Source organism: Perkinsus marinus (genome assembly GCF_000006405.1).
Source record: "Perkinsus marinus ATCC 50983 genomic scaffold scf_1104296936306, whole genome shotgun sequence".
Taxonomy (NCBI): domain Eukaryota; phylum Perkinsozoa; order Perkinsida; family Perkinsidae; genus Perkinsus; species Perkinsus marinus.
The window spans coordinates 102,499-114,648 of record NW_003214156.1 but is presented as its reverse complement, the minus strand read 5'-3'; the positions used below and the strand labels follow the sequence as shown (position 1 = coordinate 114,648).

At 49.0% G+C, this 12,150-nt stretch overlaps 3 protein-coding genes across 3 annotated transcripts; 1 reads left to right on the top strand and 2 right to left on the bottom strand.

Annotated features, from left to right (window-relative positions):
- Positions 1–95: 95 nt before the first annotated feature.
- Positions 96–977, bottom strand: Pmar_PMAR016256 (hypothetical protein; the record flags this gene model as incomplete). The annotated part of the gene is made up of 1 exon (XM_002783729.1): positions 96–977. The coding sequence occupies one exon, from the start codon at positions 975–977 to the stop codon at positions 96–98; it is 882 nt and encodes a 293-aa protein (XP_002783775.1).
- A 3,064-nt stretch (positions 978–4,041) lies between these two features.
- Pmar_PMAR016255 (hypothetical protein) lies at positions 4,042–4,857 on the bottom strand (the record flags this gene model as incomplete). The annotated part of the gene is made up of 1 exon (XM_002783728.1): positions 4,042–4,857. The coding sequence occupies one exon, from the start codon at positions 4,855–4,857 to the stop codon at positions 4,042–4,044; it is 816 nt and encodes a 271-aa protein (XP_002783774.1).
- Positions 4,858–6,878: 2,021 nt separating this feature from the next.
- Pmar_PMAR016254 (hypothetical protein) lies at positions 6,879–7,457 on the top strand (the record flags this gene model as incomplete). The annotated part of the gene is made up of 1 exon (XM_002783727.1): positions 6,879–7,457. One exon carries the CDS (start codon positions 6,879–6,881, stop codon positions 7,455–7,457), a length of 579 nt encoding a protein of 192 aa, XP_002783773.1.
- Positions 7,458–12,150: the final 4,693 nt, after the last annotated feature.

Below are 12,150 nucleotides of genomic sequence, written 5' to 3'. Positions count from 1 at the left end.
AAGAGTAAAAATTTTACACCACTTGGGACTGCGCATCTCGATTAGAGGCACTCCTGCGGCAGGAGTCCTGCCTCGACCACGCATGCACTCGGCGCCTAGTGGGGTGCGACCCTCTTGAACTCGATCCTTTTCTTTTGGAAGTTGGTCGTGATAGTGCTTGTAGAGGTTAGTACTGTAAGATCCCACTCTTGGCTAGGATCAGATGGGTAGACCTTGTCAGACTCCATTAGGCCAGTGTTTCTGAGGAAGCGGTCGAGCTCCACACGCCAATGATTCCCGCCGGGCCCAGGCTTCCCGAAGTCGAGATAGTAAGTGAAACCAGTAGCACTTCGTAGAAAGTACGGGCCAAGGGAAATAGAAGCAGGTTTCGGTATATCACCCCTATGATGCGGAGGCTTAGGCACGTAGATCGAGAATGTAACTTCATGATCCATGTTCACATCGTAAGTCATACTGAAGAGAGGTCCCTTGTAGACATACTTACCCGGCGGCAGGGTAGACATCACCCGCATAAACCTGAGCTCTCTCTTCCGGAAGCTCGTGGTGATAGAGTTCTTGCCGTGGTAGGTCAAGGTAACCAAGTCCCCAGGCTGGATCTCCGCCAGAGGGTTGAGGTCTTCGGGCTCAACAAGGTGAGCGTGTGCTAGCAAGAACTTGATTCTGTTGTACCAGTCATCAAAGCCCAGAGAATGCTCGTCCTGGAGGATGTACACAGAGCTCGCCTTCTCCGCTAACGGGAACGGCCACGCGACGTAGCAAGCACCGGGACTGAACGAGTAAATCACAGACTGGCTACTGGGACGCCTTGTTTCGGGTTCGCCACTCAGCGTGAAGGCAAAATCGAGTTTGTGGTCCTCGTACACATAGTAAGTCATAGTGAAGTCTCCGTTCTCGTAGACGTACTTGCCAGCGTCCTGAGCCACCGTGATGACTTGAGCCTGAACAACTAGTAGCCAGGGCAAGGCGGGGTTTCTCATGAAAAGAGAAGAAAAGTGATCGAGGAAACTCTGGAGGAAAAAATGACAAGCAGCCTGATGCTCTGATCTTCTCAGCGGGAGATTTTGGTCGATTTAGCGCCAATAACTGGCTGCCAATGAGGTTCAAGGAGGCAATTTCACCCGCAGAGAAAGAGACACTCAATGATTTAGCCTAGTTTCAGCTGTACTTGCGCCTTGCGAGCTCGCCGCGTGCGGCACGCGGGAAACTAGCGCCGCTGGCGCCCTGGCGCCGCCCCAGGCTGGCGCCATAAGTCGCAGTGTCGCGGACGTTTCCCTGGAAACGAGTGAGGGTCTTTCGTCGAGCCCCTTGGTCAGTAAACGGATTACAACACGATCACTTAGAAAACTAAAAGAGCATTTAAAGCATGGGTGTTATGCTGCCATGGGACGAGAGACTCGTCGAGAGTGGCCAATCCGTGTTGGCGATAAACTCCATCAGCTGAAATTAAGCCCGTGGGAGTCCCACGGTGGGACTCGCCCACTCACCGTTCACTGATCTCATTGAGCTCAGCGCAGTACCTGCGGATCGTCGGTGACGGTGCCGACACTATCCGACGGACGAGTTAATGTGGCCAAATATATGTGACGATCGCCTGGACGCGGTCCGGGACAGTGTTCCAGTCCGTATCTCACTCCGTGTTGTCTCCCGTCCGTGCTTATGCGTGCAGGGTGGTATGGGCATCAGCTATTTTCCATTGGCATTTCCATTCCACAAGCTCCCTCCGGCCTTGTGTTTCTCGTGTGAGATAAACCAATGGCTTATCTTGGTTCAAACCTGTGCGAAGTAGAGATGCGGTGGTAGTACCACCGCATCTCTTCGCACCGGGTACGTACCCGCATTGTACGTACACACCGTGGCACGTTGTACGCACAATAGGGCACCTCGTGGCTCAGTGCTCCTCCGGCGCAAGTCATAGACCTAGGGCTGTTTGTCGATAGGGCTAGATGGTAAGGCAAGCGAATGAAAGATCTCTCCAGCTCGGTTACTAATTTTGTTCTCGAGAATCTCTCAAGTTTCAGAATCTTGGTACAAAGCCCACGCGAACACAAATGTCGAGAGCGCAGTGCTCCCGAAGCATTGGCTTTTGAGCATCTCGGTTCAGTCAGCCTGACTGAGTCAGGTGAACCGATGAATGAGATGCCGAGAGGCTGAGTAGAACCTGTGGTGCCGTAGGTTCTGTGGAAGTATTAGCTCAACGGTGGAACTCTCCTCGTGAACCGTAGTACAGAACAAAACTGTGACCGGCGCTCCACGATTGCTCGGGAGCGCCGGTCACACCTCATTGGCAAGAACGAAGGATCACGAACTCCTTCTCAGCGATGAATTACAAGGAACAACGATTCTCGTGATCGGGATTAATGAGACGAACTCCCTATATTCAGGCAGGCGGATTTGATTGGCTTGTGCAAGTCTTGCACTGCAAGATGAGAGTCGATTCGCGAGCTGCATGAATCCGGCTGATTTAGTGCACATAGTCAGCATCGCAAGGAATAACATGCGACTGAACATTACAAGCTCCCTTGTGAACTGTGAAGCTAAAAACTTGGGGGATTTACGTCCGCAATGAGCCGGGTGGATGGAGCCCTGTATTACATGGAAAGCGCATCCAAGCATTCCTCATGGTCCACTGATCGTTAACGTCAGTAATGTGAGTGTTTTACTCGTAATTGGAGTTTGTATCGTTTCGACAGTGTTGAGATATGAAATTACCGCGGAGGGAACGCTATATGGCACGGCCAGTGCAATGATATGCAAGTGCTCATCCACAAGTACGTGATTACACTAAGACGTGCGTAATGCGCACTGTGTATGCTACAATGTGTTCCACGACCACAGGTTCATGGAGATGGCAGCGCACAGAGGATCGCCGACCAACGTACAGAACAGGTAGCATGGACCGGTGATTGACATATTGGGCGAGAACTTACGGGGAAGCTATCCAATGACGGGCGGTAGACAACAGAGACAGTAAGAAACTACGTATGGCCATGAACGGGCCGGAGCAAAGATCAGCGGGGAGAGTAAGTGAAATATGCAGCACAAATAGGCTTTGCCGCAACCACTCGAAAGAAGAGACGAAAAGAGCGGACTGAACGGAGTACGTGACCAGACTGCTTCAGTTTGACCACGAGGCGAGCGAGAGTTGGACTAAAAAAGCGCGCGCACTTTGGTTCGTCTACCACTGGGTATGGGCCATAGAACGAAAAAATGGGCAGCCCGACGGCCGATAGTTAGTTATTAGAGTCGGGGAAACGGGAAGTGGGCAAGCCCGACGGGCTCAGCATTGTCTGATAGAGTTCATGGTCACCGACGATTGTCCCATTGTCACATAAGACCTAACTTAGGTCTTATGTCACAACGAGGTGACGTAAGCTTTCAAATCTTCATCCTATCCTGAATCGGATCCTGCGAATTCCGAAGTTGCGATGATAATGTAACACCATAATATCACTGACGTTACTTCTCATTTTCGGCGAATCTTAGGAGGATTCTATGTGCATCATTCTGTCGGATTGAATTTATCCCCGACAGGTTTGACAGTCCGTTTGCCACGGCTCATAGAAGTATACGCCTTTGTCTGCAACCAACGAAGAGCTGCAGCACAGGGCCTTGCACCGGGCAGAAAAGAATTCATCGAGTATTGAACGCTCCTCCATTGGAACTTCGACGAGTCGTGTTCCGAAGATTCAAGATGCACGACTGTGACGTCGGCGGCTTTACCCTATTCGGACTGGTAGCGAACGTGACTCAACTCGTAAAACGCAAATGATATAGAATACGGGATTTGAAAAAGTCTTAGCTACTGCGCCTAGCAGAGGTCTCAGGTGACATTGCGGAATGACCTCGTGAGCTATGCTGAGTGATAGAAGTCTGTCATGGATACCATGATAATAGTCTTCCTCGTGTATCAGATACACTGTATCTGCCGAAGCAGCGCCCGAGGCATTGGACAGGGAGCCACAAGGCTCAAACATGTCAGCACGTTGTGCCCAGTAAGCGGCGCGCAAGAGCGAGGAAAAGACGGGAGTAAAAATGAACTGGTTACGCACCTCCGATGGAGAGAGCCAGGCGAGCCCTTCCGAGACTCACGAAGATAGTTTTCTCAGTGGCAAAGACCACTTTCGATAGGTCGTCAGCATCCAAACGTATGGTCGGGCAAACATTCCTGACCTGGTGGAGGAATTGGTATAAGGTACCAGCGCCGGCCGGCTCCACAGCATAGTGATCGTATAACAGACCCCTAGTGCGGCGGGAAAGCTTGAAACTTAAACGAGAGGTTCGACGCTCCTTGCACTTAACCCTCATATCTCCATACTCGTCAGAGCGTATTCTGTAACTCACCTCGAGATAGGGAGCCGCTTTCTGCTTGAAGACATACTCGCCCGGTGTCAGGCTGCCTCCGACCCTCATGAACGTGATGTCTTCATTCCGGAAGGAGGTTGAGAAAGTGTCACCGCTTGTATAAGTCAGAACGGTCAAGTCCTCAGACTGAATACCACCGTACGGCTCAGAATTATCGTTGTCAATGACGTTGTTCCTCAGCAGTAACCTCTCAATAGACTTATACCAATCATGGGCACTGGCTCTTGGCCCTTCAAAGTCAATGGCGTAGGTGAAACTGTCGGTCTTTGACAAGGGGTATGGCCCGTGAGTGAACTCCTCAGGAGGCTTCCTAATGACACTGAAGCTGAAAGACGTTCGGTCCGGAGACCACCTCCCAGGGGGACTCGGAACCCAGAAAGTAAAAGTAGCTTCATGTTTCTCATCCACGTCGTAGGTTATACGGTAGTCTTCCGTCTCGTGAACAAACTTGCCAACATCCTGAGCTGTGGCGACAATAACTAGGGCTTGAGTCATTAGCAACCAATTCAGGGAAAAGCTCATCGTTTGGGACGTGAGGATGTCAGCCACAAATGTACTCGTAAGCTGACACGAAGACCTAGGGAGTCGGTAGGCCGGGTAAAGAGGGGGCCTCACGTTGGCTGACGTGAGTGAAGGCCGTTAGCTATATGGGTAAATCGATCAACTTTGTCTACTGCGCACAATCATGCTGTCTCGAATTCAATGGTTCCACCACACGCCCCCCCTCGCAGGAGTTAGAAACCTGCGGGCATATGTGGTTTAAGACGAGAATCGAGCTCTTCTAAGGTAGTAGACGAAATGTATTTTAAGTATTTCAAATGTATAATATGCTTCCGTGAATCAGGCATCAAAATACGATAAATGAGAGGTCACAACTGATTAAGAACGCACAAGATATGGCCGTTCGTGCCTCTTTACATTTTCCGCATTAACCACAAATCACCTTGGGTGGGTAGGGGGCGGTTGGGAGAGGCTGGGGGCTCAGTCGGAGATTGTGCTTCAGGCCGATATCGTGGCGAGAGTCTTGGAAAAATCCAAGGCTCATACGTGAATCTATACCAGAATAGGAGAACATGCAACGATTGTCATCGTGCGTCAATTTTCACTTTTATATTTGTTCGTAGCGACTTTTTCCCCGAGTTTTCGTATGTGTGTTCTACTGTGTGTCCTGCGTGATCTCCAATCATTCATGCATAACCCTGTGTATCATCTACGTTAACTCAACTCTAAATCGTTGATGTGCTTGCGTGCTATTGGGTCTTAAAACGTCCGTGACATAGCTTACGAGTGAAAAAACCTCGCATTTCGCGCACGATTATACCGGTTTTCGATTCAGTCAAAAAGGATATCTTTACTATTCTTCGCAGCAAGTAGTATGTATGTTGTGCACACAGTACTGGTTCAATCTATGGCCAATTAATTATTGATCATGCTTTTGGAGTCACGCAGATTCTGTGACTTAGCTTTCCCATACAAAAATGCGCTGTTTTATGGTTTTGCACGCAGTATCCGCATATCCGAGAGAAAAATTCCGATAACATACAGCTCATCGTATTTTGCACATGCAGATGGCTCCAATTTTCGCATGCGAGCCCCGTTGCAAGTTTGGTACACAATGCAATGCCATTCATTAATAATATTATGCGTAGTTGAGGTTCACGTGATATTCCCGTTCTCCGCTGTGGTGGAACCATTGAATTCGAGACAGCATGATTGTGCGCAGTAGACAGAGTTGATCGATTCGCCCCATATAGCTAACGGCCTTTATTCACGTCAGCCAACGCGAGGCCCCTCTTTACTCGGCCTACCGACTCCCTATGTTGCGTTCCGAAGTCAGAACTGAGGAAAGACGACTACATGGTGCCCAGACCCCTCAAGAAGCTTCGGTGTCCCCAAGGAACGCTTTGGACATTAACAATCATCTGAGGGCAATGTTTGTCGACGACCCCGAGGGCGGCGGTCAGCATATTTCGAGTAGCCCCTCAAGGACCCCTCGCCATCGTCATGGCCTCAGGATTGAGGATCATCCTCCCCAAGACCTTCCTCAGCATCCCATTGCACAAGCAACCCCCCTGCCGCGGCCTACTACTCAGAGTGTCGACCCGAGTGCTACCGCGGCTGCCTTTGGAGCTCGGCCATCACAGCCAAGAGACAACAGCGATGTTCAGGCATGTGTGAATCCACCCGTTTTCGCAAGTGACTTTTCAAGTAGCGGGGGAGAAATAGGTTTCAAGGCTCCTAAGTTGGCCTTATATAGCGGCGAAAGGACCGCTGATGCGATGTCGCTCGACGAGTGGCAGGCGCGCTGGTGTTCGATAGCCTGATCTAAGAAGTGGACCCCAAAAGAGAGAAGGTCCAACCTAATCAATAGTCTGACAGGTAAAGCCTATCGACTATTGTCTAAGCAAAACTTCGATCCCTCCCTGGATGACGAAGCCGTTGAGCGTGAAATTTGGCTCCGCCTCCACCGATCATTCGGTCAGGGGGAGAAACAGAGCTTTAAGAAGTTGATTGCCATGCACTTTAGCATTGGCAAAGATACTAATGATTGTTACGGAGCCGATATCCGACACAACACAGTGCTAGCATTCAAGGATCTTGACTCTCAGAGTCATGAAAAAGTTGCGGCGACTTTCTACTGGAACAGTTTGCCACAGACTCAAGCTGTCAAGCAAAGCTATGGCATGTGGTCGGCCTTGGCTCTCAAGGAACGAGCTTTGCCTAAAGCCATTGATCTCACTCGTCCACTTTTTGAAGTGGAGGATGCCGGCACTTCCACTCAAGCACAGGGCCAGGAGGAGCTAGGTGCTGTCGCATCGGTTCCTGCCAAGGGCCAATATTCGTATGGTGGAAAGAAAGGCGGCAAGGGATCCAAAGGATGGTCTTCCAATTCGTCTCCTAGTAAAGGAACCAACTATGGAAAGGGGAAAGGGAAGACCAAAGGACGAGGCAAAGCTATGAGAAGTTCTCGGTATACGTGGTTCGGTGGCTGGTCAAATCAACAGCAATGTTATGTGTGCGGAGGCTATGGCCATTGGGCCAGTGTATGCCCGTCCCGAAAGATTACAGATGACAGGCAAGAGCCAATAAAGTAACCACCCCTAGCCTTGCTTCGAGTGTATTACTTATAGTTCTTAAGGGACTATACCTCCTGATTGATTCTGGTTGTTCCATCACCATCCTGTCATCCACTTCAGGCTTTAGTGGCAGCACTCACGCTAGTGCTGGTCATACAAAGTCGATCAATACTATATTCCAGAAGTCTTATCAATGTCAAGTCTTGACCAATATCAGTCTTCCTAGCGATTTTCAATCGGAGACGACTGTGGTGTTACGGGAGGTCTTAGTCACAGACCAACCGTTAGTTGCTGTATGCCGGCAACATAGCAATAATGAACCGTCGGATAGAATTATTTTGGCCGGGATTCTCGGCTTAGATTGGATAAAAGCAATTGGAGGTATAAGTATTCGCTTCTCAGGGAATCAGCCTAATATTGACCTTCTCGAGCCGAGGTATCCTGAGACATCTACGATGCCTCACGATGATCTCTGTTCTGTGAGTTATAACACTCTGTTTACCATAGACACATATAAGTGTCATATTGGGGTTCAAGTTACTGACGGCCGTGATGCCATTGACAGTCACATTGGCTGTGACGTGGAAACTGAACGCCCACTGCATCATGGGAGCCCAGTGACACGTGAATTGCACGCGTCAGATGTTACAGTTCGGCGACTTGGTCTCCCAGAATCTGACGAAGGAGCCATTTGGGAGCTCCATTGGAATTGGGTTAACTCGTCAGAACCATCCAAGCACATCATGCCTCCAGATTATGATGTCTTCAGCAGGAAGACACCAGAGATTATTGAGCTTTTTAAAGCTGCTATCGAGCAATGGAAGGAGTCCGATTGCATAAAGGAGACTCCATTAGAAGAGTTGAAAGCAACTCATCCATTGCTATGCGTTGAGCAATTACATAAGAGTACTACACCCGTCCGGCCATGTTGCGATATGCGATGGGCCAACGAGGCAATCTGTAGTACCCCCAATGAGCATCGAGATACGCCATTGGCATGCATTGAGAATCTCAGACGGTGGAGCTCCTTCTCAGTTGAGCCTCCGGATGAATTGGTGATGATTGATTCGAAAAAGGCGTATCTCTGTATCTTCATTGATGAAGATCAGCCTTATTGGCTCGGAATCCGGTTACGTTGGGAGCCACATACGGCTTACCGAATAGTGCGAATGCCATTTGGCCTCAATGTAGCGCCAAAGACTTTGGCTCTAATACTAAACGATATTCGACAAATGTGCATCCCACTGACAGTTATCTTCGACATATACGTCGATGATATCATCACACAGCGATCATGGGCCCAAGCCATTAGAGATATTCTGTTACGTAACGGATTTCCCAGCAAAGAGCCTACCCCTCTCAAAGAGAGCAGAGTCCTCGAACTAGAACGCCAACGAGATGGCACTTGGCGTCGAAGAGGCGATTTACCTCTGTTAGATTGCCGAACATGTACTCGGCGTGAGATTCATAAATGGGCAGGCAAACTCATTGGACATTATCCTATCGCTCGTTGGGGAAGACCCGCAGCGGCTTCGCTTAAGAGATTAGCGACTCTACGAATCCCCAGTAAAGAGTTTTCGTGGGATTCACCAGTAGATAGCCATATCCTCACAGCATGCGAAAAACTCATGAGCGATACAGTCCAGCATGGTGATCCCATAGGAGGCATATGGAACTATAATGCAAATCAGGAGTGGGTGGTATACACTGATGCTAGTAAACATGCCTTGGGCGTGGCACTCACTATCGGCGGTGTCTATGTCGAGGACAGCAGACGCCTTCGTAGTGTCCGCGATTGCCGTCACATAAATCTGGCTGAACTTGAAGCTGCTATACTCAGTCAGCAGCTCATTGGCAAGTATATAACTGCTCTAAACTGTGAAGCTGGAAAAAGGTCACATTAAGATGTGACAGTCATAGGCTATGACTCATAGCGTTGTGGCTTGGATTACACGCCACCAAGAACGCCACTGGAGAGCCGTTCACGGTCTCAATGCAACCCTGGTGGAAAGTCGTCTTAAGACCTTCCAGGATACTTGCACCGCATTGAGAGTTACCCTCACAGTAGAGCTTATCCCTAGTGAGAGCAATCTGGCAGACAAGTTAAGTCGGATACCGCAGTATTGTATTTCTCCATCTTCTCACAGTGCAGATGAGACCTGCGATGAAACTATAGCAGCACTGATTCAGTCCAGTTCGTCCGCTACTTCATCAGACGAACGAGACGAACATGGTAGACTGATCATGTCGTGGGGATCAGAACTGAAGTATGTAGCAACCATGTTGCATGAACATGAGGGAGCGAAGTCTCTGTATGAGCGTATGCGACGCATTGTTCGTTGCCCATCCCTCAAGCAACACTGCAACGAGTTTGTAGCGAGTTGCGATGTCTGTGCTACGGGCAAGATCACTCGATCCGCCCCAGCCCAGCTTGGCTTAGCGTTCGGCCAATGCGAACTCAGAGCTCAACGTCCATAGCAGATGATTCACATGAACATCAGTGGTCCATTTCATAAAGCCATAAAGACAATGTATGTGATTGCCCTAGTGGACAATTGGAGCTCTTACACGATAACTCGGACAGTCTTGTATACGCCTGGCGTATTGCGCCATCGACCGAGGACTGTTTAGCACTGTTCAGGGTAGTGGATGCAACATTCAACACTACACCTGAGGGCATTCATATCGATGATGGATCGCAATTCATTTCTACTGCATTCGCAGATGCGATGAAGCGTGTGTCCTGTCGGCACGTTTGTTCCTCAGTCTTCAGTTCTTGGTGCAACGGCAAATGCGAACGTGTGTTTCGCATAATCAACGAAAGAGTTCGTTGTCGGCGCGATCCGACCGAGTTATCATTCCCTACATTTAAACAGCTTGTAGTCCGCGCCACTCAGCTGCTTAACACTGCGATAAGTGGTCGAACAACATAGTCCCCACATGAAACCATATTCACGTATGAGCCTTGGGTTTTTCCAAGACTCCCGTCACGATTTAGGCCTGGAGCAAGATCTCCGACTGAGCCCCCAGCCTCTCCCAACCGCTCCCTACCCACCAAAGGCGTTTTGTGGTTGATGCGGAAGATGCCAAGAGGCACGAACGGCCATATCTTGTCGTTCGCATTCTTAATCAGTTATCACCCCTCATTTATCGTATTTTAATGCCTGATTTACGGAAGCGTATTGTACATTTGAAATATCTAAAACATATTTCGTCTACTGCCTTAGAAAAGCTCGATTCTCGTCTTAAACCACCCATGCCCGCAGGTTTCTAACTCCTGCGAGGGGGGCGTGTGGTGGAACCATTGAATTCGAGACAGCATGATTGTGCGCAGTAGACAAAATTGATCGATTCTCCCCATATAGCTAACGGCCTTTATTCACGTCAGCCAACGCGCGGCCCCTCTTTACTCGGCCTACCGACTCCCTATGTCGCGTTCCGAAGTCAGAACTGAGGAAAGACGACTACATCCACTCAATCTTCTACGCCGTACGCTCCATCCATTCATATTCACACCACCAGCTGCTATCAACACTTAGATTCCCTCAATCCATGTAAAATAAGAATATACGGAGCTTCATGAGTTCAATTCTGCCAGCTTCTCCGACTGAGGTATTGACTCCATCATAGAGAATATCAATATTAATATTGACAACATCGCCATTTAGAGGAAATATGGTACGCAGATTACCAAGTCCTCATTTAATCTTTACCCGCTCAGACTTCCCGGCCAAACTCTTCACTACGTCCAGTAACTACAACTCATGCTCATAATGATCCCTACAATGACTCCGAGGTACAATATGTTGTTCGTAGAAAGGCCTACATGATAAACCGGCATTATTTGGTGAATCAGTGCAAATTTCCACAGTGTGGAAATTTCCACAGTATGGAATCCACACCTATTGCTCCAGTGAGTCATTCCATGATATCATTATCATGTATGAGGAGTACATTCGCGTACAGGTTCATATTCCACCCGAACCATCTATACTCCCAACATCAAATGTTTCTGTAGTTGTTATCCGTTTCACGATCGATTTCATTCATTCCCAAAATTTTCACCTGCAGTGTAAGAGCCGACCCATACTAGGAGTGGCTATGTGTCGACTCTCCATTCTAGGGGCTTCTCTGAGGCTCAACTGAGTCAATAATCACCAATTCATCCGGAGGCTCAACTGAAAAAAAAGGAGCGCCACCGTCTGAGATTCTCAATTCAGATTGCCTCGTTGGCCCATCGCATATCGCAACATGGCCGGACGGGTGTAGTACTTTTATGTAATTGCTCAACGCATAGCAATAGATGCGTTGTTTTCAACACTTCTAACGGAGTCTCCTTTATGAAATCGGACTTCTTCCATTGCTCGATAGCAGCTTTGAAAATGCCCCTACTAGCCCTACTGGCCATGTGTTTCCGTCGGGAATTCCCCGACCACTCCTCGAACGTGGTACACGGATGAACACAATGAATGATTACGGAGTGAACTAAGCTTTAGCTAGCTGGTAGCTAGCTAGTAGTTAGCATAGCGATCACAGCTAGGGCCTGTTGACTTCTGACAGTTAACCAGTCGAGTTGAGAGCTCACATAGCATTCAGGGCAGGGGCTGCAGTATTAGACATCGCGTTAGTTCGAAATTCCTCTCAGGTAGAGCAGCGATGGTAGTCTAACAGCTGAGTAGTGTTGAACCAGGCTGTAGCTGCTACATAGCGT